At 40.1% G+C, this 24765-nt stretch overlaps 1 protein-coding gene across 4 annotated transcripts; it reads left to right on the top strand.

The window, feature by feature from the left end:
- Positions 1-1458: 1458 nt before the first annotated feature.
- UPF3A (UPF3A regulator of nonsense mediated mRNA decay) lies at positions 1459-24375 on the top strand. Of its 4 annotated transcripts, none has more exons than XM_048962598.1 (10): positions 1459-1683; positions 2014-2120; positions 9227-9333; positions 11598-11696; positions 11787-11897; positions 15873-15928; positions 16020-16178; positions 18052-18212; positions 20846-20920; positions 22956-24375. In XM_048962598.1, exons 1-10 carry the CDS (start codon positions 1480-1482, stop codon positions 23188-23190), a joined length of 1314 nt encoding a protein of 437 aa, XP_048818555.1. In that variant the 5' UTR covers positions 1459-1479; the 3' UTR covers positions 23191-24375. The 4 variants fall into 4 exon arrangements, with proteins under 4 accessions (XP_048818555.1, XP_048818565.1, XP_048818582.1 ...); XM_048962608.1 differs by having other exon boundaries at positions 20846-21084; positions 22956-23134; XM_048962625.1 differs by lacking the exon at positions 9227-9333 and having other exon boundaries at positions 1570-1683; positions 20846-21140.
- The last annotated feature ends 390 nt before the right edge of the window (positions 24376-24765 follow it).

Here is a 24765-nt window from a genome sequence, read left to right as displayed (position 1 = left end):
GATAATATTTGATATCAGTTCTGATCTGATGGTGCGTTGGCTCTGATGGCAATCCTGCTTAGTTGTATTCTTGCACTGCTGAGAGCAATTGGCTTGCCCCTTAGCCACTTCCAGAGCTGTTGTAATACAAATTTGTATGCTTAGGGTGTAAATCAGGTATGGGAACTGGCCTAGCACTTAAAAAGCTTTTCTCTGTCTGATCTCTCAGGTTGAAAAATTGTGAACTGCTGTGTAAAAGTCATCAGTGGGGCTGAGTGGAGAGAAAAGGGTGGGTACAGAAAACTGGTCTTGCTCTAAAGGCAATGTGTCATGACCCTTCAATTCTACAGCTATCTGCTGAAGTTTTTTGGCTGGTTGTTGCTAGCCCTTCTTTATTGCCACTAAAAGTTACCTAGAAGGTAACATTTTCAAAATGTCTTAGACTGTGAATGATTTTTCCTGGGCAACATCAGAGGAGTTCTTGATGAAGCCTGGTTTGGCTTCCAGTTCTTCAGGTAGATACAATTAGTTTAGTGCTTGTTAAGCTAATGTTGTGCATGCCTCAGAGAGGACTTCAGGAAAAGCTTCTTTCCTTATTTCTGTTCACTGCTCGTGTTCTGTCTGAATCTTCATCTTTGCACCTGCATCTCCTGCTGTGCCTCCCAGTACCTGTCCTGTTCCAGCCTATGATTAACATGCCTGCTAAAGCAATGTCTTACACATAACCTGCTCTCTAGCAACCCTAACCCACTGTAGGGGGACACTGCTGTTGTCTTCGAGGTTTTCATGATTTGAAAACTCATGGACACAGGACCTGCAAGCTGATGCAAGAAACAACTGTCCCTTTCCTCATGGTGTGGCATCCCCAGCACCTGGCTAGCTTTCAGCTCTAGCCCACCAGGCCAAAGGGGAATGGTTTGAAACTAAGATTCAGATTAGATGTCAGGGGTACGTTTCTCAGTGAGAGGGCAGTGAGGCAGTGGCACAGCTGCCCAGAGAAGCTGTGGTGCCTCATCCCTGGAGGTGGTCAAGGCCAGGTCGAGCGCAACTCCGTGCAGCCTGAGTTGGTGGAGGGCAGCCCACGGCAGGCTCGGCTTTGAGGTTCCTTCAAAACCAAACCGTTCTGTGATTCAATGACTGCTGCTCCCATCCTGCCACAGGAGACGTGGCTGAGGCTGTGGCAGGGAGGGCAGAGCCAAGTGTCCGCTGTCTACAAGGCAATTGGGCTCGTGGACCACGATAGGACAGTTCTTCAATTGCCCTTTCCGTGCACACAATGGAGGCCCTGCGGGATTCCCGAAGGCACCTCTCCTCAGAACATCCAGCAGACAGGACGGGGATGAGAACAACGATAGCGATGCACAAGGACGAGGACAGCCCCGCTGTCGCTACTCCGGGGGCGGAGGAACTCCCTTCGCCCCTCAGCCAAGTCTCGCGAGATTCCGCCCGGCAACTGGGCAGTTCTCGCGAGGTTTCCGCCTCGCTGCGGGCGGCGGCTCCATGCGGTCGGAGCGGGAGCCTGGGCTGGGACCGGCGAGGGGCGGCGGCTGCGGCCGCGAGAAGCGACCCATGGAGGTTCCCCTGGGGCGGGAGTCTCCGCGCCGGGAGCCGGACACCGCGCCCAACCCGCCGCCGTCCCCGGCCCCACCGCTTCCCTCGGCGCCGGTTAAACTGCGAGATGAGAAAAAAACGGCGCTGAGCAAAGTGAGGGGTGCGGGGCTGGGGGTGGCGGGGTGGGGGCGCGTAACCGCCGCGCTCGTGGCGGGGTGCGGCTGCGGGCGCTGAGGCACCGCGGCACCGTGTGGGGAGCGCTGCCTTCCGCCGTGCCGCATCGGGAAAGCGGTGCCGCGGATGTCCTGTGTGCGGTGTGCTGGGCTGCCGGGTACCGCCCAGCGCCGATCCTCCAAGGGACACCGAGGCTGAGGCTGCAGCCGCAGCTCCCAGGAGGGGCTTTTAGAAGAGGACCGGCGCGATCGATTTGGTCTTTTTTCGTGCTATTCAGATGGAAGATAACTCTCCCTTTTATCTACGCAGGTGGTTATTCGACGGCTTCCTCCTTGTCTAACCAAGGAGCAGCTGGAGGAGCAGCTACACCCTCTCCCTGCTCATGATTATTTTGAGTTTTGCACTGCTGATCCCAGGTGAGGATGAGCTGTCTGTGTAGGATTTCAGGTGCTTAAAGCATAATTAAGGCAGTTTGGACACTCAATTACTTATTTTGTCCATGGAGCCCATTTGTAAGTTACATAAAATATTTGGATATATATATTTGCAGAGATAGTACATTCCTGTCTCTTTCATATGTACTCAACAGTTTTATAGTTTAACAGTTTTCATAACTCAACAGTCAACAAATTTTTTTTGTGTGCATATAGAGCATAGTTTTGTTTGAAACTATCACCCTGCTTTTAATTAGTAAAAATTGTTGTTTATTGGCTATGATAAAGACAACTGAGGGGAAATATTACCAAATTTTTCATGAGTGCCATTCGACCTCAATTTCTTAATTTGCTTATGTATTCCTGTCTTTATTTCATACCACTTTTTTTTCCAAGTAATCAACTTTTATTCATTAACATACTCAGTATCACAGTGGCAAAATACCATTCCCTTTTGAACAGAATGATTTCTAGATGAATTTAACCATAGAAGTAACCAAAGCATCCTATCTGCTACATCTCCTTGTGCTCAGAATAACTAAAGGATGTGATTCATCTTGCCCAGCTTAGCCTGTCTTGGTGTGCGGTGAATCATCCTCCATAGGCGTACATATTTATATATGCACATATATACATGTTCTCTCAGAGTCAATTCCACAAAAAGAAACCAATATCTGTTTAGTGACAGTTTGGTGCTTGCTTTCTCCAAAGAGTGTCTTCATCCTAACTGCGCAAATGCCAGGAACCAGTTCAAAAATGAAAATTTTAACTTTCCAAAGCAGGTGTTGGCGTAAGAATCTAGGTTATCACCAGTCTTCAGAAAGATAAGCAACGGGCAACAGTTGGCTTTCTATGACTATTTGTTGTTTTACTGGACCAGCATCATGTTGCCCATCCCAGGTCATGTTTTCTATACATGGTCTTTTTGTCTTCCACTGATTCCACTCTTTCTAGATCTTGTACCAGGCACATAGTAGCAACCAATACAGGAAGTTGAGTGGCAGTGAATTCATAGAGATTAAATGCTACCCAATGAAAGAATGGCTTGGAGAAGCTACTCAGAGAGGAGGACACTTTTTGGAAGGAGAGTGAGGCATACAAATGGACAGATTATGATTCAGAAGCAGACAAGTTTGTCCTTAAATGCTGTTAGACCACATTTTAGCCCCATGTGGGGATTCCAGAGAACAGAAATTTGTAAGAGTTCATTCAGTTTTCTCCAGCTGTGGAATACAGACATAATACTTTTTCACTCTTAAGCTGTGCAACTTTGTGTTTGAGAACAATGTCAGAAATGGAGGTTCAGAATGGTTCAGAAGCCAAATACTGAACTATACAAGTATTAGTCCATGAAGACCTATTAAACACAAGGGTGTGAGTTCTGAATTACAAAGTCCCTGGGCTGCAAATGGCTGAAATGATGCAGCAGGTGAAGTGTCACTTTGTAGTTTCCTCTTATTTATACATTTCCTCTAAGCATCCCCTACCAGTTGTGCTGAGAGAGAACTTCTTTTTTCTTACCAAGGTCATCTTACCCCACAGGACAGAGCAAACATTTGTGGTCTACCCATGTGTTTTTGTAAGATACGCATCCATATATCAAGTCTGGTTTTACTGTTCTTGTGATAAAGGTTACTTGTAATTTTATAATGTCCTGTTATTATAACCAAGCTGTAAAACTTTTAACAGTTTCATATAACTCAGATGTCATTATTGTGTAACACTGTTACATCCATTTCAGTAAAATCATTTCACAAAGTTTGACTCTTGTGTTGTAATTCATTCATTTTTTCTGATGCATTTGATTCACTGCATTAAGTTCTGTTTTCTCTCTTGTACATTGGTATCAAAATACAAGCAAAGCAGTGTGTTTGTCACTGATTCTGTGGCCTTCAGGAGGGTTTGATAAGCATGCTACCTGTAGCTGACAATGAAGAGGCTGCCTACTTGGTGGTCTGGTCTTGTTCTCAGGTGCCAAAAAAATAACTACATCTTCTAGATATTCTTTTAAGGCTGTGTGTGTTTGTGAGCCTTCTAGAACTCTAGTGCAGCGGTTGAGCTCTGCTCCTGCAGGACTTGGGTCATCCCTCAAGACTGGCAGTGACTGCAGAACTCACTAAAAATGTAAGAGTAAAGAGATGAGAACAGGAGCTTTGCTTCTGTGAAAGCCAGCCAAGTAGTTGATGCCCTACCTTGTGTCAAAGAATCTTGCAAACAACACTCCTCTGCCATCATAGGTGCTTCCCAATGTTTTGTGGAGGATTATTGTAGGCAAACAGCATTCCTACTGTAGGATGGCAGCGTGCACGCAGGAATTGAAGGACAACACCTTTAAGGGAATCACCTGTGGTGTGATAAAGGAGGCAGTGGTTCTTGGTTGGTCACCACAGCTGCGGTGTTGCTGGTTCTTTGCTGCCAGACAAATTGTGCTTGTTTTCTATCTGTAAAAAGGGAAAGCTCAGTTCATTAAAAATTACGCCAGTACCATCCACTGTATGAATGGCAATAGGTAGAGACAACGATGAAGGCCAGTGGATTTTAGCTTGGTGTACAGACAAAGAGTTATCAAGTTTGATCCAAAATTATGCTTAAACGCATGACTGGGTGGAGGAGTTTACAGGGCACTCCGAAATTAATATGTTGATTTTATATATGTATTTAATATATGTATGTTAATGCATGTATATATATATATGTACATGCACCACAAATGATAAGTTGGTAAGTATTTTAACTAGAATGTGATGGCTGTCTTTATGTTACTGTTTATATTTTAGATGACAACCTTGCTGTCTCTTCTTACAAAATGCTGCTAAAAGATAAGAAAAAGATAGCTTTTAGAACACTGTTGTTGTAGAAATTGTCGTAAAAGTTTAAAGGGATGTTGTAGTTAGTGTTATAAAAATGCCCATTACCTAAAAGATTGAATATCCTGCAGCGCACAACAGAAAGCAAAGAAACTGTATGTTGAAGTGAAGACATGTGAATAGTCAGACTCGTCTGGGTTATTTCCATAGAAATGCCTGTAATTAATATCACAGAGATGCCAGCATCATGTGCAGTGCATCTGTCCAAAATATGATGTGGATGGAAAGCAGCATTTCAGAAAGTAAACATGGGTAAAGAGAACCAGCTGTGTGATGGTAAAACTAGCCATGCAATCTCGAAACTGAACTTCAAATCCCAGGTGGTATCTGTGCTGGCAGATGATTGAGAAAAGGAGGAGACGTGCAGGGCCCAGGGTCCCTTTTGTAGAGCAGTGCCTGGGGAACTCGTGTGGAAGGCAAAGCCCTGCAGAGCAAAAGCTGTGTTTTCTCCAATGTCTTCAGAGAGTTGGACTGTACCTTCTTGTGAGAGGATGGCAGCCACAGTGGCCTCCCAGCCGTGTGAAGCATGTGCTTTCTGCTGCTCAGCAGCACTGCTGAGTTCTTAGAGGATGGATAAATGGCGAGAGAATCTGGAGCGGGCAGCTGCAGTTGGAAGGTCCCTGAAACCCAGGCCGCTATTAGGCATTTCTGATCTGCTAGGTTTAGTCAGCTTCCCATTTGGAAGTTGAGTTTCATGCATTCTTTTTTTCAGATGCACTGCTGCTGTTGGATAAAAAGCTTGAAGGGATCCGAAACACAGATCAGGCTTTTATGTAACTGATAGCCCACTCGCATTTGAGGACGGGCTCTTTATTAGTAGAAGTGGCTGCATCAGAGGAGGAACGTGTACTTTCTAAGCATTGTCACAGCTATTTGTCTGTCACCTTCTACCCTGATACATGGCAACAGTAATGGAGAGAGAATCCAATTTGATTGTGCTACTGTGCATACCAATATCACACTGTAGACAAGCATGCTTTAGTATGTATGTTTAGTATATTTAGTATGTTTCTGCTGATGTGAAGTTCTTGAAGACTTAAAATGTATCTCAATTACGTTGGATCCCTTATTTTTGAAGACAAAGTCTAAATCCTTGCTTTCCAGGGATTGTGTCCAGAGAACATTTACATGTTCCAGATGCACATTGTTCTCTTACTAATACATGTTTCTCTGTTTGAAAGATACTTTGATATCAAAGTCTAAGCAAAAAATGTTAGAAAAATCCTATGTTGGAAAAGATAATATTTCCAAATCAGATGGGAAATGGATGGTGTTGGTGTGCTAGCTGAAGGAAATAATGAAGAAAATTGTTTGTTTTTTTATTTCTTTTTCATGAGTCTTATGTGTCCAACTGTGAGTAATAAGTTACTGCAGAAGAAGAAAATCTATGGCCAAGCAGTTCTGTGCACCGAGCCAGAGAAGTAGCTTTTTTCAGTTAGTTTTGTGGAAACTGAGGGCTGATAAAGCACTGCAATGGTCATTAAATTAGGAACTCAAACTCAGGACTTCTCAATCTTAGATAGCAATGATAGCAGAGGACTGGAGCACCTTCTGTATGAAAACAGTCTGGGACAGCTGGAGTCCTTCATCCTAGAGAAGAGAGGGCTCCAGGGGGAGCCTTATAGTGGCCTTCCAGTACCTGAAGTGGCCTACAGGAAAGCTGGGAGGGACATTTTATAAGGGCAAGTAGTGACAGGACAAGGGGAAATGGCTTTAAACTGGAAGAGAGCAGATTTAGACTAGATATGAGGAAGGAGTTCTTTACAGTGAGGGTGGTGAGACAGGGGCTGGAACAGGTTGCCCAGTGAGGCTGTGGATGCCCCCTCCCTGGAAGCATTCAAGGCCAGGCTGGATGGGGCTGTGAGCAACCTGGTCTAGAGAGTAATGTCCCTGCCTATAGCAGGGGCTTGGAGCCAGGTGATCTTAAAGGTCCCTTCCACCTCAAAGCATTCTGTGATTAGGCTGCTAACCCTGAAGGTTATTTTTGCTTGGTGAATCTTCAGTACTTCTACTGTATAACCATATCAATCTCCAGTTTCAGGTCTCTTACACTAAAGAACATTTGGAGTGTAAGATAGGAATAGTATTGTTGAAGTGACAGAGGTTTGTTCCTTCCTGGGAGCCATCACTTACCAGACTTCTTTGCTTATGCAGCAGTTAAGAGGCACTTCTTCCAGCACAACTATGAAGTGTCACAGTAGACTTTCCTTCTTTGCAGACACTTGCAACTCTTACTGTTTTCTAAAGAGTTTTCTAATATTACTTTTTGACAGTATATACTGTTAAAAATCATGAAAGCGGTTAAATTTCATCCTTTTTTTTCTTGCTTTGAAAACACTGAGATGGAAGCTGGCTTGTTTCAGCTGCACTGCATGTTGCTAATGACTCCACGCGCTCCTGGAGATGCCTAGTGTTTCATGTGCAGACCAGAGGTTTGCAAATCTGATAACATAGAACTCTGCAGGGTGTGTGGAAGAACTCCATGGCAAAGCACAGCTATATGTACCCATGCTCATTAGGTTGAGCTGTCTAGATGTTTCCTGCAAGCAGACTGTACCACCTGTGTGAGCTGTGCTGGATAAGGAAGCGTGCTCTGTGTAGCATCTTTCAGCACTGCTTTGTGTCAACAGCATAGCACTAGCTGTGCCCAGTCAGGCATTTCTGTGGTTGCCTCCCTTCTTGGAGATCTTCTGAAGCCCCATGGCCCTGGGCACCCTGCTCTGAGTGGCCCTGCTGGAGCAGGGGTTGGACCAGAGGGACCCAGAGGGTCCCTGCCAGCCTGAGCCGTCCTGTGCTTCTGTGGTACCTGCTTGCAGTTCATTCAAGGCTATTCCCTTCCTAGAGTGTCAAAATAGTGAATAAATATGTATGAAATAACAATTCCATAGAATTAGAAGGCGCATCTTCTGCATGCTTTAGAGTCACCTTGTAAAACATCTAAGTGAGAAAAGCCCTCTTGCACTTCATTAAGTGTTTCTTCTGACTACGATGTCAAGCACAAGTTGGGGCATTTTACAACATGGTTAGATATCAGCAGTGCTGCTCTTTGGTCACCTTGCAAAATGCAATGTGGAATTCACATAGACACACATCTGAAAAAGAGAAAATGATTACTTGTAGTAACTGTTACTCTTTGAGATGCCACACACGTGACCTCTATCTTTGCTCTTCCTCACCGGATGTGAAAATCTCATTCTGAAATAGCTGTGATTTTAAATCTGGTTGCAACTGTGTGTGCTGATTGTCTTCTGCTGCTGCTGGTGGGTTTATCTTAAGACAGCACTTGTATGGCAGCAGTACAATGAACACAGATATATTAAATTTATGGGCTCACGTTCAAATCAGATACGTTCAAGTATATTAAAAAAATGTATTAACATGCAGACATCACTAAAAGCAGATTAAGCCAAACCTTTTTACATCATAATTGTGTGGGAGAGAGAGTTAAGTGTGCACCTGACACTTAGCTGATGAATGGTAATGCATTACATTACCATAGTTCTATTGCTGGAGGTGGTGTGCCAGCCCTGAGGTTTTGATCTGGCACGCTAATATTTAGAGTGGAACCAGTGCCAACAAATTCTTGAAGGATCACAATTATATTGGGTAAGTACCTGTTCTTTCTTTTGCTAAAAAAGGTTTTTTGATTTTTTCAGTAATTTTTCTCCACAATTAGACATTGCATACATATTCATGCACATGTCCAGTTAAGTTTATTTGTATGGAATGCAGCATATTAGCTTGCCAGGTATTAGGTTATTTAATCTTTCTTTAAGGTGGGAATCTCTTTAAATACAGTGATGGCTTGGCGACTTCCAGTTCACTGAAAGCTTTTACTTCTACTGTGTCAGCAATGGAAGACTTTCCTATCATGCCCAAGAAGTTCTCCAAAAGCACTGCTGTTATTCATTTCTCAAGTCATGAACAAATAGACTTCAAGCTTTGATCCCACGAAATGGAAATGTATGCTCTGCAATTTAAGGAGACAAAACAAGCTAGAAACATTTGCTCAGAATAAATTTCACAGTTGTATCAGGAATTCAGTCACCGAGTTGATAGATATAATAGATATTTTTGTATGTATGTAGAGACTTAAGTATGCATGATTAAGGTAGCCGTTTCCCAAAGAGAATGAGAATGGCAGTGTGATCTATCTATTTCATTTTTCCAGGCCTGAACGGAATAGTAAATAACAGAAAATAACATTGTTTCTTGTTGCAGCCTTTATCCTCATCTCTACTCAAGAGCATACATTAACTTTAGAAATCCTGAGGACATCCTTCTTTTTAGAGATCGCTTTGATGGCTATGTCTTCATTGATAATAAAGGTTGGACTATTTGTAAGATATTACATGTGAATACATACATACCTACATACCATTTTAGAACATTAATTCATTTCATTTTTTATAATTAAGCTTTTTTTTTTTCTCAATATACAGTTAATTACATAAAAGTACACTAAAGCAAAATCTGGCTATTTAAAGATAATGAAGTGAAAAATGTATTTGTCCATGCAGTCTTACTTGTCTGCGTGGTGTGCACAATTCATCTGCATTTTTGTAACTCAAGCAGCACACTGTCAGGATCCTATTCATTATCTTATGTGAGCTTCACAATTCATCACAACAGTGACCCAAAACATTGCAAGCACGAGTGGCTGGATTCTTTGGTGTGTTTCTGTGAGATAAAGCAGTGCTATGCATTCCCCTGCTGAGAAAGCAAAACCAAAACCATTGTCCTCACCATTTTGGTTGCACGATATGAGATATGTATGCCTTGACTTTTCAGAGAGCATTTATGTTTGATAGAACCTCAGATGCTTTCAGCCTGATTTCCATAACTGTGTGTGCTTACCTGTATTTGTCGATAAGAGCCTGAACATCTTGAGTTGCAAGCAAAGGAGTGATGAGATTAGTTGCCGCCTTTGAAATGTTCAGTTTGCAAGTTTGTCCAACAGATCTCTGTAATGTAGGTGTGCATAAATTCTGATCTACAATAGTTTTAAGCAGCCATAGCCAAGAAACAGTGTGTTCTGTAGCTGTTCCTTGCCTCACTTGCAGATTCTGTTAAAAATTGCGTGGGTTGTATAAAAAGAAACTTGATTTGTGGGTTTTATTGAACACTGTCTATTTTGTGTGCTGAGTGTTGCAGAGGTCCTGTGAAATAGTCTTGTCTGGTCTTACTGGAGAGTTATTCTCCATTGAAGCTGTCTGCCAAACTAATAAGTATCTCTGCAGCTTTTCCTACCTCAGATATTTCATATGTTTCATCACTCAAAGTGTTCAAGACCAGGTTGGATGGGGCTTTGGACAACCTGATCTTTGAGGTCCCTTCCAACCCAAACCAGTTAATTCTGTGATAAGCTTCTAACTTGGATTTGGATAGATTTTTCCAAAGGTGGAGAACAGCACATTCCTCACTGTATGTGATCGCCAGATTTCAAATTCTGCTGTAAAGTAGGAGACAGGGCAACTCCTTACTAACAGAGCTCCTTAATGTTCGTGTTTCATCTTGCCTTCTTCTCTGAAACAGCTGGGTTGTTTTAGCTGAAGTAGAAATAAACTATTTTTATGATTCTGCCAAGACTCCACGTAGTCTAAATTAGGCACATTCCTCAATGTTATGCTGGATTGAAGCCAGAATATTGTGTACACTACAAAACTGAGTTTGGAGACAGCTAGTCAGTTTGGCATGGTTGTTTGCAAATACCAAGCCCAAGCTTGGATTGCAAGTGCCTTCTAGTGAAGCTTGTGGCAGCGTTTCATTTATGAGGCTCAATCTAAAATAAGGATTACTAGGTTCAGAATGGTTAACAGATTTAAATCATATTTTCAGTAGACTTGAGCTAAGTGTGGTCTTGAACCTGCATTAAGTGGAAACCAGGCAAAATTCAAAAGCTACACGCTGTCCTCATAGCAATCCAAAGACGATTCCAGGGTGCAAGGCAAAACTCAAAACCAAAGAATCTAGCCAATAAACACAAACTAGAAGTTGTGTAGTTCACCATAATAGAAAGCGGAAGGAAGAGTTTCACACACTTGTACACTGTGGGTTTTAGAATTCTGAAAGAAGGCAGCATTTCTTTCAACTGTATATTAGCCAGTTGGTTGGTTGGTTGGTTTTTTTTTTTTAATTTAGATTTCTGGCGACAAAATGTTACAGAAGTTGCTCAGTTGTTTAAAATTCACCTCCCAGTAGTACTTACTTGTTTGTCAGCATGAGATTTGATGTCAGTTTTTTCTATTCAATGGCAATCTTTGAAGAATTGAAAGAGAATTATAAATGATAATGTAAAACTTGCTGTGCAACAGCACTCGTCTTCATTTTGACAGCTTTTGCTAGCATGTCAAAATAATAATGTAATAATAATAATGTTGAAGTATGTGGTTCAAATATTAAAGTATTTTGTTTTGAATCCAAAATACAGCCATGTGCGATTTGTCCTTAGAAATTTAGGATGGGAATTTAGAAACATCCACCTTTGCTTTCAAGTAAGGCTACCCAACGCAGATTTGAAGGGTTTGGAAAACCTTACTTGAATACAAGGAATGCTTCCCAAAATAAAAATTAAGTGATGATCTCTTTTAAGGTTTGGAGTACCCTGCAGTGGTTGAATTTGCTCCATTTCAGAAGATTTCTAAAAAGAAGTTGAAAAAGAAAGATGCCAAGGCTGGGAGCATTGAAGATGGTAAGCATACCTTCATGATGTCACAGTGGAAAATAGATTCCATTTCTGTCGTGTGAAGTACTAACATAGTTCAAAAATTTATCTTCACAGACCCAGAATATAGGAAATTTTTAGAAAGTTACTGTGCTGATGAAGAGAAAATCTGTGCCAATCCTGAGACTCTTTTGGGAGAGATTGAGGCCAAAACAAGGGAACTCATTGGTCTGTTTTCTTGACTTTTCTTATTTTTGAGAATATTTAATATATTATTTTTATATCTTTAAGGTATTACTGCATGATATGACCTGTTCAATCTGGTAGAGGCTGAGGTTATCACACTTAGGAATTTTATTCCCCAGCCAAGTAGTGAGAGGAAACACCTCTCCTGTTCTTTCGAGGCTCCGTGCATGGAATCACTTGACTTCACCAGAAGTTCTGCATGGGGAGTGGCTTCAGTTAGGTCCTTCGTACTTCTAAATGCTTACGGATGTGTTATAAAAAGATGTAAGATTTATTTTCAAAAGATAAAATAGCTAAATGCCTAACAGTTGCTCTCTGACATTAGCTGCTTTTATTGTGAAACATGAAATGACCTCTGTTCTCATGGGCAAGCTTTTGCAAAAGCTTTGAAAGTAAGGCTATGCTTTATTCTCTATATGCATGCAGCATGACTTTCACAGTCTCATGGGGAATCTTTAATAAGATATCGCTGAAATCTTCCTGAACAAATTACATCAAATTTCAATTACAGGTTTCAGCAATATGAATATTACTAGTTACAAGCACAAATCATGAGTGTGTTGTCAACGAAGGGCAAACTGTGTGCTGTGATCCATATTGTGCTGTATAACAGAAATATGATGCTTTGTCTTCTTTTCAATTCAGTCTTTCAAAGAGTACCTTTATGGGACTGACTTAGTGACTGTAACACTCCACAGCAGTGCCATGCTTTAGATAATTATTTGACTATCAGCAAACATGTAGAAGAAGGCTGTTATTAGAAGATGCACAAAACAGACCTGGAAAGATGTGGGGAAAAAAAAAAGCAGATGGGATGAAATGCAGCACTCAGTACAGCAGTGCTGACTGCTCACGTTTTTCTGAGGTCAGAATATCTTAATTGCTAGGGCTGTTAGAATACTGAACTACATAGAGAAAAATAAAGCTGTTAAAGGAGTTTGCAGCACAGACATGAATGATGAGGAGCAGTAAGCATTGCAGGAGGTGGTCACAGGTGATGAAGCCTCCCTACCATCATGCTAAGGGCAAGAAGCCCTGCCCAGCTCTGGCTTGGAGTAGTTCTGCATTTTAGCACATTGTCAAAGCTCTTTCAGAACTCTTACATTACTGAGAGAAAATTTTCCTGGTAGGGAAGACCTGTTTTTCATTGCAGATGTGATGTGATCTATGTCTTTTCAAAGCCTCTAAATAATAGTGCTACATCACACTGAGAAACACAGATAACTCTTTCCAGAATACTGGAACTTGGCAGCTGCCAGAACTCAGCTTTCAGGGTAACAGGGATTATTGGTGTGCTGCACCTCTAAGTGACAACCTGTAGAGCACTCACTCTTTTCCCTGGTGTGACAATTTGCTAGGAAAAAACAAACAAACAAACAAAACCAACCAAAAACCAACTTTTGCTGTTATTTCTTTATAATTGAAAAGTAGCCTGCTCTTTTTTTTGTTTTATTTTGTTTTGTTTTTTGGTCCCTGTGTGTAACAAGCATTTATGCAGAGCAGCATTAGTTTTTCTTCATGTGCATAAATTAATAGTGTGCTGGGAAGATGTGGAACTTCAACAATGTAGAGGAAATGGAAGTTGCAGAACTGTGGCCATTTAGCAAATTCTGCTATCAGTAACACTGTGGCTCTTCTCACTATGGAAGTTTCCCCAGTAATTTTTATTTACCCCCCAATCATCCTAGTATTGAAGAGCAGAGCACAAGCACTCAACTTTTTCTAAGAAAGCCTACAGTTTCCAGAAAGATGAACTTAAAAATACTCTGACTCGCAGTGAAGATGATCAGCTTTGAGAGCCACAGATTTCAAAATAACAAAGTTGCCTGAAAGCAGCTCGACATAAGGAATGTTAACAGTCTGTGTGTGTTAAACCACAGAAAATCTAATCAGTTGTTTTTTGCTATCAGTACAAAAACATAGATCACTTCAATGGATGGCAAGTTTATAGCAAAAACGTGTGAGACGTTAGGTTATGTGTATGTCTAGTTTCAAAGGTGCTAATAACTACTTAAGTTAATGAAAGATGTGCCCAGGACTTTGTTGGCAGAATTGGGCCTTACATTCTCAGCATTTCTCCAGGTAGCGTTGCTACTGCAAGCCAGCATGGTTTGTGCATCACGTCAGATGCGTTAGCTCCTCAATTTCAGTGTGACAGAGAGATATAAAACAGAATTTCTCTGTAACAGGATAAAGGTAAGCTCATTCTTCTGGCTTGTTTGTAGAAAGCAAGATAAAATATAAAAGTTGTTGCTGATGGATTTCTTCATTTTGTAATGTATTTTCTTTCAACATTTCTTAAACGTTTACAGAAAAACCTTAGATTTTTATTTAGAGTAAGGCTTATAAATGAGGGGAGTGTGATTCAAATTTTATTGATATGCATCTTTTTTTTATCTTCCTCTTCTGATAGTACCCGTCACACTGCCTCTCTTCTGTGAACTTCCATGTTGCCATTTCTGATCCAACCCCTTGCACTGCAGCCTTAGTCATGTCTAGAATCAGGTGCTGGACCCCTGGTGTGGCAGATTCTTCCTCATACCTTCTGGTGACAATCTGTGGTCAATTCCAGCGTGTGGAAATGACCAGAGATGCTCAGACAGGGAATTTACAGGGGCAGGAGAGGGCAGCAGAGCTGCAGATTTGGGAGACTGGAAGGGAGGACAGTGAGGAGCTAAAATTTGTCAGAAATTGTGGGCACAGAGGAAAGAAAGAAAAAGCACTGGAAGTATAGGGGTAGAGAGAGGAATATCCCAAACCAGCAAGTCTGTTTTGCTTCTTGCTTTTGAACACTGATATTTGCTAAAGATAAACACTGAATCAAATCAAACTTATTAATTCATAACTTCACAACAAAGCTTTTTTGTTTAGGTTTCTTGTTTGTTTGTTTTTTGCTCTTAAGTTATTTAGATATTCTAAACAAAAACATTCAAATGGTTTTGGGATAGGAGGGTATGTCTGGATTTCGGCTACGCCATTTGAAATTTGATTGAGAATTTCTTTTTTTCTTTTCCCTTTTCTGTTCTTTCTTCCAAATCGTATCATTTGCTGTTTTCTACTGGTTTCAGGAAGAGACTATAAAAATTGTAGAGCATTTTTTAGCTAAGTATTTTCTGTAACATTCTTTTCTGCTCACAGTATGTGGGTTCAAATTTGAATTCAGCATTGACAATCGTAGGTGCCTTATGTATGATACAAAATTTGATGATGTCTTCAAGCTTCAGTAGAATTTGAGGATGGCTCAGGCAAGTGACTTAGGCTTGATTTTGGGGTGTGAAGATAGTTCTGTAACGTAAGAATGGCTGTGTGATCCAGCAAATGATCACCCAAATACGTTATTTGGGAAACCAGAGCTTTGTTGAATCTATTGACACTTTGTTGTATCCTATATCCTATATCCTATTTATCTTTTATTATTCTTGTTTTTCCATGGAATGGTGAATGCTAAATGGGAGTCCAATGGAAATGTTATATGTGAATGAGAATGTTTCTTTCATAATGTACTTTGAAATTTGGGACTGAAGAGTGATATGTGAGATATGTGGACTGTACATGAACAGCAATCTAACTAGGTTTTGATGTACAAAAGTTAAAAGAGAAATAGATACAGTAGTAGGAATGTGGTAGAATTAGATACTGAACACGGTTATTTTTTTGATGAGCAAGAGAAAAATGCCATTTTCTGAAAATATATGATTTTAAATTTAAAAGTTAAATAATCAAGCAACTTATCTCTGTTGCTTCTTACCCTATCAGCAAAAGAAAAAAACCAACAATCCCAAATAATGTGCTTCTAAAGTGGAATGATGGGAACACCATCCATACAAAATAAATAGATTTATATATTATTTGGCTCTCTTGCAGATAAAGTTAGAAAGAAGGGATTAGTACTGAAGTAAAGAAATGAGTACATATTTTAGGAGTTGAACACTATATCACAAATTTTTTGTGTTTTAGCTAGAAGAACAACACCCCTTTTGGAATATATTAAAAATAGAAAATTAGAAAAGCAGGTACGTTCAGATTTTTGCCTGAAGTTCAACATTTATGTTTCAAGTGGTTTTCCTTTGGGCAATTCACAATTAATCGTTTTGAACTCTTCAGAGAATTCGAGAGGAGAAAAGGGAGGAACGGAGGCGGAGGGAATTGGAGAAGAAGCGTCTGAGAGAAGAAGAGAAAAGGAAACGCAGAGAAGAGGAAAGACGTAAAAGGAAAGAAGCAGAGAAACATAAGAAAATTTCTGACAAAGAGATAAGGATCAAGGTACCTTAACAAAACCAAAGCAAACCTCCTCTGCTGAAGTTACTCAGAAGTTCTTTTGGTTTCAGGCTGTTAATACCGTGTACCACGGTATGGTGTGGTGATAGCAAAGTCGTTTTTACTGGAAGGAGGAATAAAGTAAGGGTTAGGCTGAGCACTGTTGTTGAAAAGCCTGACTGATAACCTTAGATGCAATGATGTGCTAATGCAGTTACAGTGACAGGCAACTGTATGTCCTTATATAACAATGCCACATTCTGTGCTGACATAACCTGACAGAACCAGATTGCTCTGTGCTAACACATCAGAGCATTAATGCAAATATGGCTTTTAGCTCTTTGTCGTGTAAATCTAGCCGTATGTGCTGAGGGTGTTTTTTGTTTATGCTCAGAACTGGTTTATTTTAATAGTATCCTTTTACCCAGTTATTAAAAAGGCTTGTTATAATTTATAAATAAGGATATATTTTAATAATGTTATAATTATACATTAATTTCATAGAATGTGTAAATATTATCATATATAACTGTACTAATTGTATATAGTAACCACATTATATATAATTTCAATCTGTGTTATATTTTAACACTCTGAACGGATGTGCTTTTAATGACTTAGATGGATGCATTTTGTGGTATTAAGTCTCCACATTTAAAACCTTCTTTGTATAAGACAAGAAACATAAAAAAAACCCTGTTCACTTCATTTAAATTTGGTGGTGCTGGAAAAGTTTGGTAGGTCTTTGATGAGGTAAACTGATGTAGTCTGTAGCCTAATACAAGGATGCAGAGATTCACTCCAGATCTTGTGAGGGAGTCAAACCACAAAGCTATGTATCTTCCTCCTCTTCCTTTTCATCTCAGACAACACTTGCCCCCATCTAAATTTATGGGAACAGCACATTCTGAAGCAGCTACTTTTTTTTCATATTTGTGTGTAAGGGCAAACATTCTAGAACTTCAGAACAAAAGGGACTTGTCCTTTAAGAGATATTCCCCAAAATTTGTTGTCCAAAAAGCCCTAGTATTTCTGATCTGTCATCTATGGGAATGTGACCTTGAAAACTAGTTCTGTCCCTGAGGAAAGGAAAAATACTACCTGAGAGAAACATTGTAGGTTCTCCTAGGTAGTGAAGAATAAAAACTTTTCAGGGGGAAAAAAAAAAAGGTGGAATGAAAAGTTTGTTGAGATATTCTACTCGTTATTGAAATGTTAGAAGACTACCTTGAGACACTTGGTCCTTCTATAGAGGTTATTGCTGTAACTCTAGATACTGCCCTGTGTGGGTTATTTGTTGAGGAATTAACAGAATTCTTGAAAGGTTTAATCTCCAAAGTTACAAAGTAATACAGTATTTCCTGCTAACTCCTTCATTTTCCTTCAGTCTGTGTTTTTGTTAAGGTGTATTCATACGAAGCACCAATTTCCACATGCCAGTCAGTCCCGAATAGCGTCACACATTTTATATATAATACTTGAAGGAGTGAACTATTAATCCTGCTCTTCTTGTAGTATTGTAGAGGTTCTGCTTTTATTTGATTGGCAATGACGTTGAGCTCTGTTGTTACATGATTTCTAAGAAATCATTGACTATACATAAAACTCAGGAGAGAAGAGTAGGTAAGTGCTTTCTCCAATATTCTTGACAAATTCAAAGCATGCTGGTGAATGCCTGTTAGTGACTGCACCTCCTTACCAAAAGGAAACTGCTGTTCAAAAAATAACTATTAAAAATATATACTTTATAAAAGATATTCACAGCATTTAATAAGATATCTTAAATCTGAACAGGTCGTTGTTATATTCAATATGTTGTTAAAATGTCCGTTATATAAAGATAATAACTTTATGTCATAACATGAACAAATATTTTTAGCTTCTTAAGAAGCCTGAAAAAGGAGATGAGCCAGCCAGTGAGAGGCACAAAGAAAAAGGTGAAGAAGCTGACACTGAAGAAAACAAGTGGGATAAGTCTCCTGGACCTGGGAGTATCAGATCCAAGTCGTTGGAAGGTTCATTAAAAGAGCTTAAGGAGAAGTAAGTGTTATTTATCTTAGAGGCTCCAAATTAGTTCCAAAAATCTTTGATTTGAAGGCTTAGCCAGGATGTAAGAGCTTGGTTGGGTGTTCGTCAGAAGGGAGCTGATTTCATTTTGCATGTGTATGAATCTCTCACTGTCCTTTTTGTAAAAGGTGTTTAGTAACAACTTACTGACCTGATGGTAGTAATAGTGGATGCAGTTTATTATTTGTGAAATGCTTTGAAATCCCAGATTGGAAGGATTTCTGCATGAAAAGTAATTGAGAGTTTCATTCTTATTTCACCCATTCCATATCAAGAGCTTGGATAAAGCCCCGTTTCCATTACCGATGTCAAAGTCTAAACTGCCTCCAGTCTTCTCTTTTCATCACACCTTCTTTATTTTCACTGCAAAAAGCAGATGATTGTGTTTGATTTGGGACACTGGCAAAATAGTGGAGGTAATAGTTGCAGAAGGTTGTCTCTGTCTCTCACTGCCTTTTGTGTAGCATATGCAATAGTGGGAACAAGGTATAGCTCGCTTCTGCAGCTACTGTATACTCAAAGTGTGTTGGAAGTTTCAGCAGCTGATTCTCTCTTCTATTCTTTGGTGTCTGTGTCCCACTGTGAGCAGGATTCACCCAAGAGAGCCGTAATATAAGAGTAATGTTGCTAAGATAAATAACACTTTTCCAATTGTGTTCTCCACTGAGCTCTCAAAAAAAGTACTTTGCAAAATGAAAGAGCTGCGTCTGAGATGTCATGTGTGTGTGTAACTTATACATATGGGTGAACACAGCATTTAAACAGCTTACCTAAGGTTGTATATGTGATGTGTCAGAGAAAGATCAGGACTGCGCTGTAGGAGGCTGAGTACTTTAAATGTGACCATTCTCCTCATAGCTTACTGAGTTTTGTGAAGAGCATACAGGAGCTGCAAATGTTCTCATAAAAGCAAACAGAAAAGTAAAGAACTGTAAACAATGGAAAACAAACCCAACAAATTTGCTAAGTAAAACACTTGATTCACCCGTGATATTTTACATATATTGCTCATCTCTTTTATCTGTGACCAGGGACCTGAAACATGGGCTCAAAGTTTCAGCATGCCATGTTCTGAAAGGTCCTGGAAGGTGCTGAAAACTTCCATTCTCTGGTGGAAAATGAAAATATTCAGGAAATCTTGAGTTGATGTTCTTCAGCAAAGGAAAAACAGGACAGGAAAAGTGCCCAAAAATGCTCGTAGGGGCAAGTCAATTTTTTGCTAGTAAGGCTTTTTATGGACTAAGCTTTATGTTCTGCCATATAGCATTTTCAGTATTGATCCTGTAAATTTAACAAGGCATCAGTATAGCTTTTCCAAGTGTAGAAGAGAATCCTTTTGGCTGTGCATGTACAGTAAGTTACCTTGTCTTTCCAAGTGTTTGCTTCATCATGACTATTGATTATTAGGGTTAATAGATACTGTGTTATTGACACAGAAATAAACCAGAACTTGGAACTCTACGTGAGGGGCTGATTTAAGGCTTGCTAGCTATGGCTTTCTACATTTACTTTGTAATCAAGTTATTGCTTATCCCTTTGTTTCCACTCCTCTTCCCTGTGACTGAACTGTAGAAAGCTGCTCCGGCCACACTGCAGCTGGGGTCTGTCTCCCTCTCACTGGGCACAAGTGTTCCTCTATCACTTGCAGGAGGAGATAGCAGGGCACTGGGAAGCTCTGCAGCAGCGAATCTGGGTGTGCCCCCTGTCTTTGGTCACCACACGCTGCAGAGCCTTGCTAGGACCTTCAATTTTAAGCATTCAAATGTATGAAACATACAAAAAGAAACTACCCATATTTGCTGCTTTTAAAATTTAATCTGCTCTGTAATCTTCCTTCATTATTTACAGTTTTGTTTTATGAGAGAAGCGCAGGCTTGCTGAACTGGAACAATGAAGTGAATGGGAGAGCTGAGAGTTGTATCAGACAGGCAGCAAAATGTTGCAAACTAAGAGTCTTTATAATATGAACCCATTGCAGCAGAGCATAAATTTAAGTATTACGTGGTGATAAGGTAATGATGCCCAACAAAAAGAAATATTAAGGTAGGCAAAAGTGTTTGGAGACAAAATAAATGCTGGGAACGCAAGCATTCATTTTCAGATACCTCCTCAAAGTTCCAATGTTTGTCAGTGAATAACTTTTGCTAATAAATGGTTGTGCAGGATGTGCACAGTTCCTTTGGGCCCTGAATGCTTCCTTTCAAGGCAGCACTCTCGTCCATAGGTACGGCTCTTCTCAAGAGCAGCCACAAGACCTGGTGATGCAGCACAGGGTTATGTGAGGAGCACTGGGGAACCACTTATGGGATTGCAGAGGGGGATAAAGGTTGGAGCAGCACAGCAGGTGCACAAAAACCAGATTTTACTTGCAAAGTTTTATCTGCTACTTTCTGAACTTAATGCATCATGGAGAGCTGGAGATACATAAGTGAGACATTCAGCAAAATTGCACATAACTCTTCTTTATTAAAGGAAAAAGTCTTCATACATAACTGACCTAAAGACTGTTGAAGACAAAATGAAGCTTTGTATTCCATATGTCAATAGCTTTTTTTTTTAAAGCTGTTTATTGCTTGGATTTCCTTTCTTTTTCTACACTCATACAGGTCACAAAATGATAGTGACAAAGAGCAAAGAGATTTGGAGAGAAGATTTCGAGAAAAAGAACCTGAAAGGCAAAGGTATCGACTGGATGATGGCAGAAAGCATAGAACTCACTATGAGTTTGACAAGTTTGTGAGAAGGACTGAAGAAGAGCTGAAATGGGGGAAAGGATACAACCAAGACAGAGGAAAGAAAGGGAACCACAACTACAGCTTCACTGTGGAGGCAGTAGACAAACTGGGTAAAGAGGACAAGTGTGATGACATGGCATCCAAAAAGGAGCGCATAAGAAATAAGGTTCTTTTATTCATTTAGGATAATCTTTCATTAGTTAAATATGCTTCAAGATCACAGGTTTTCCTTTTGCAAACTTAGCATAAAGATGCTTTTTTTTAAAAAAAAAAAAAAAGACAGAACAATTCTTTATTTCATTTTCAGTAAAACCCCAACTTCTTTTCATTGCTGTCAAAGAACAACAGCAGTTAAAATAAGTTACGGTCACAGGTCTCTGCTGATTTGTATGTATCATATTCAACAATTCCTTCTGTCTTACTTTCAATCCTAGCATTTTTAGAATGCTATTCTTGGAAGCCTTGTATTTTATGAGCCTATTAAAAATTGTTATACTTCTAGTTTGCAATGAAACTCAACAACTGTGGCATGCTCATCTTTGTGTTTCCATTACCCTGCCCATAAAGCCCTTACAATTGGCCAGGACATCACTAAGGACATAACGTGAGTAGTGACATATCTAAATAGCTAATTCAGAAAGTATTTAGGTATGTAGAAGGTATTTAGAGGAATGTGCCATTTCTTCAATATTGTATACCTGTCCGTTGGAGAAGGATGTTGTTTGCTTAGGATTTGTGTTCAATGTCAGGGAAAGAACAGGTGCAAAACCAGTGCAAATGGGGCTGGTAGCAGGGTGTGTAGCAGAGCTGTTCCTCCTCATCTCCCAGGGACACGGGCATCATTTTTCTCAGGCTCTGATTTCATGGATGTGCCAGAGTCTTTTCAGGAGGTGGTTATCCTTGTCAACCTCATTCTCTATCTGTTCTGCTCCTAGATTTTCTGCACAAGATGACTGAAACATTATTTTGTGTAGAAATTTATTCAGCATGTGAATCTCTTCTTTCAAACCAATTCCTGATATGGGTTGGGGGCGAGAGCTGCCAAGGAGTGAGCTGGTCACGTGTGGCATGAGTCCATATGGATCACATACAAAGCTGGCCCGGGTGGACTCACTGTGCAAGCCGTGTGGGTCAGTTTGTGGGGAAAAAAAGGGCTGTTTTAAAATAGGCTGCTTATTTTGTTTGCAAAGCTTAATGCAAGAATTTGATCAAAAAGCTGTGGTTGTGGTGAATGGGTTGCTCTGTAACATTAAAAACTGGTATTTGCGTGAGTAAAATAAACAGTCTACTAGGAAAAGGCTTCTTAAGCAGTGTTTCTGCAATACATTTTATTCTTGAAATTTCAAGAATAAAAAGCACTCGCAAGAGCTGTGGAACTTCCCTGTTTGCAGGCTCAAGGTCTCTTTTCCTCTTTTTCTCCCATTTCCCAGTGGTCAAATCAGCATGTTGTTGGGTCACACATGCGACTGAGTCAGCAGCACTGAACACATTCAGTTGAGGATCATTTTCTAGCTGTTATCTGCTAATGGGCCTACTGGTTTGTCTCATTTCATTGTGCTTATAGTTAATATTTGTCACTCATCTGCCAAGTTGCAAGTGTGCAGGCTGTCGTTTCTGATTGCTGCTGGTGAAAGTAGCAACATATTTCAGAGTTTTACCTAGGCATGCATAGTAGTACTGTGTTTGATAACAGCCAGCAGTATTTCTCCTTGTTTATGTCAAATGTGTCATAAGATCTTTCCTTTTTACAGCTTTCTTCACTTATTCAAAATGCTTGGCTTTCAAGAATAGTGTTGGAAGCAAGACAGATATTAAATACTCAGTTGATTTTCATTACACTTCATTTTTTCCCAGCTCTTACGATACATGAAGTAATTTAACACAAAATCTGCTTTCTTCACAAAAACTAATCTCTTTAAAACCCCACCTGTGTATCCCACACAGGTTTCTCAGAGAGTTAACCTCATCTGCTCCCCCCTAGGATCGCCCAGCCATGCAGCTGTACCAGCCAGGGGCTCGCATCCGAACGCATACGGGATCCACGAGTAAAGCCTATGACTGCAGTGGGAAGTCTTCTGAAGAAGCTCTTGACAAAAAATACGAGGTGGAAAACTCAGTGGGAGGTGGCTCTGAGAAGAGTGAGGAAGCAGAATAAAACAAACTGGAGGAAAGACTTGTGGAAAGGGATGAACTTCAGATTCAACATCGCCACATAGAGCTGTTTCAGAAGCCCAACATCAACAAAATTGTCATAGCTTTCTCTTACTTCCTCTGAAATAAAGGAAAGAGTGACTGGAGATGTATAAAGTATCTTACAACAAAGGGATATGATTGCTTTTTTACATAAAGCAGAGCGAACACCATTTGCCCAATGTAAAAGCAGTCTGATGTTTTATTAGATTCACCTTGAGATATCAAATCTCTAATAGTTTTACAGGAATATTTATAGAAAACCTCAGAAGCGATCTCACCTTTCCAAGTCTAAAGAAACAAAATGTGGATTTGTGTCATTGTGAGGCCTGAAGCACTTCCAGTGTGTCAGGTGCCTGGCAGTCCCAGGGCCCCCTCCTGCACACGGTGGTGCTGCCCAGCGCTGTGCAGCTTGGGGAGCTCTGCAGCCAGCAGTGTTTGCAGGGCACAGGAATGGCAGTGGGTGTCTGTATGTACCTTGTTGTGTTCACATTGTTTTTCAATTAACTACAGCATCTAACAAGTGTTAGTAAAGCTACAAGTGTGCTGTTAGAGTGTTTGTCATTTTTGGAGCCACTTCTGCCTTTTATGTTTTAATGGATTCTTGTACTTGAAGCAGAAAAAAGCTAACACAAACCTCAGCACTTAAACAGTGCGTCTGGTTTTCTTAAATTAGCTGGGTTTTTTTATGGTTTTGACACTGACTTTTCAAAAAGTGATTGTACAGTGATGACCTTTTATATGCTGATGTTTGATGTGAGTTGCGGTTGCAGGATCTGGACAATGTGAGACACGTGAGAGTTCGATTTGTTTGAAGAAAAACAAACACGAGTGTCAGCTGCAAAGTCCCATTTTGTAAGATCCAAGTCAGATTCTGCCCTCTGATGCAGACACATACATATGTGTGTGTATATATATATATATATTTACAGTGTTTCCATCGGTTTCAACAACAGCTGCATGTTTATGGAAGGGCAAAACTCACTCATCTTTTACAGCTGAAAGTTTCACAGTCATCCGAAACTGAGACCTGCTGTGTTGATTAAGTTAATTGTAAGACATTCATTTATTTTTTACATCCTCTTTTAGCATTTTGTTAAGCATAACATTTAGTTGTTCTAGAACTGAAAACTTATTGATTGTATTTTCCAAGATATTAAGCATTACGTGAATAAAAGCAACAAGATTTTCAGTATGATTTTAAGAACTGATCTTCTGTAGTTTGGCTTTTTCTTGTCTGTACTCTAAAAAAAAAAACATAAGTAGAATGCTATGCTAGTCAGTATTCCTCAGAAACAGATAAAAATAGCATTGAGAAGAATTTTAATATCAAACTATGTAAGTGAGAGGCCAACTAAAACTACTTCAAAGCTTAAGTGAAACAACTGTTGGAAAACCATTTGGTTTTATCTTCATCTAAAGTTTATCTTGTTCACCAGGTTTATTCTGTCTGCTGAGAAGTGATCTGAGCTCAGCTTCCTGGCTGTGTGAAAGAGCCTGACTTGATCTGAAAAGGAGACCTAACCAGGACAGTTCTGCAGTAGAGGCAGACAGGGTTCAATGGGTTGGGGTCTGTGTAAAAGCAATCATTTGCAACCCAT

The sequence above is a fragment of the Lagopus muta genome, chromosome 1 (assembly GCF_023343835.1).
Source record: "Lagopus muta isolate bLagMut1 chromosome 1, bLagMut1 primary, whole genome shotgun sequence".
Taxonomy (NCBI): Eukaryota; Metazoa; Chordata; class Aves; order Galliformes; family Phasianidae; genus Lagopus; species Lagopus muta.
The sequence above is the reverse complement of the archived record's forward strand: the minus strand, read 5'-3'. Positions and strand labels throughout refer to the sequence as shown.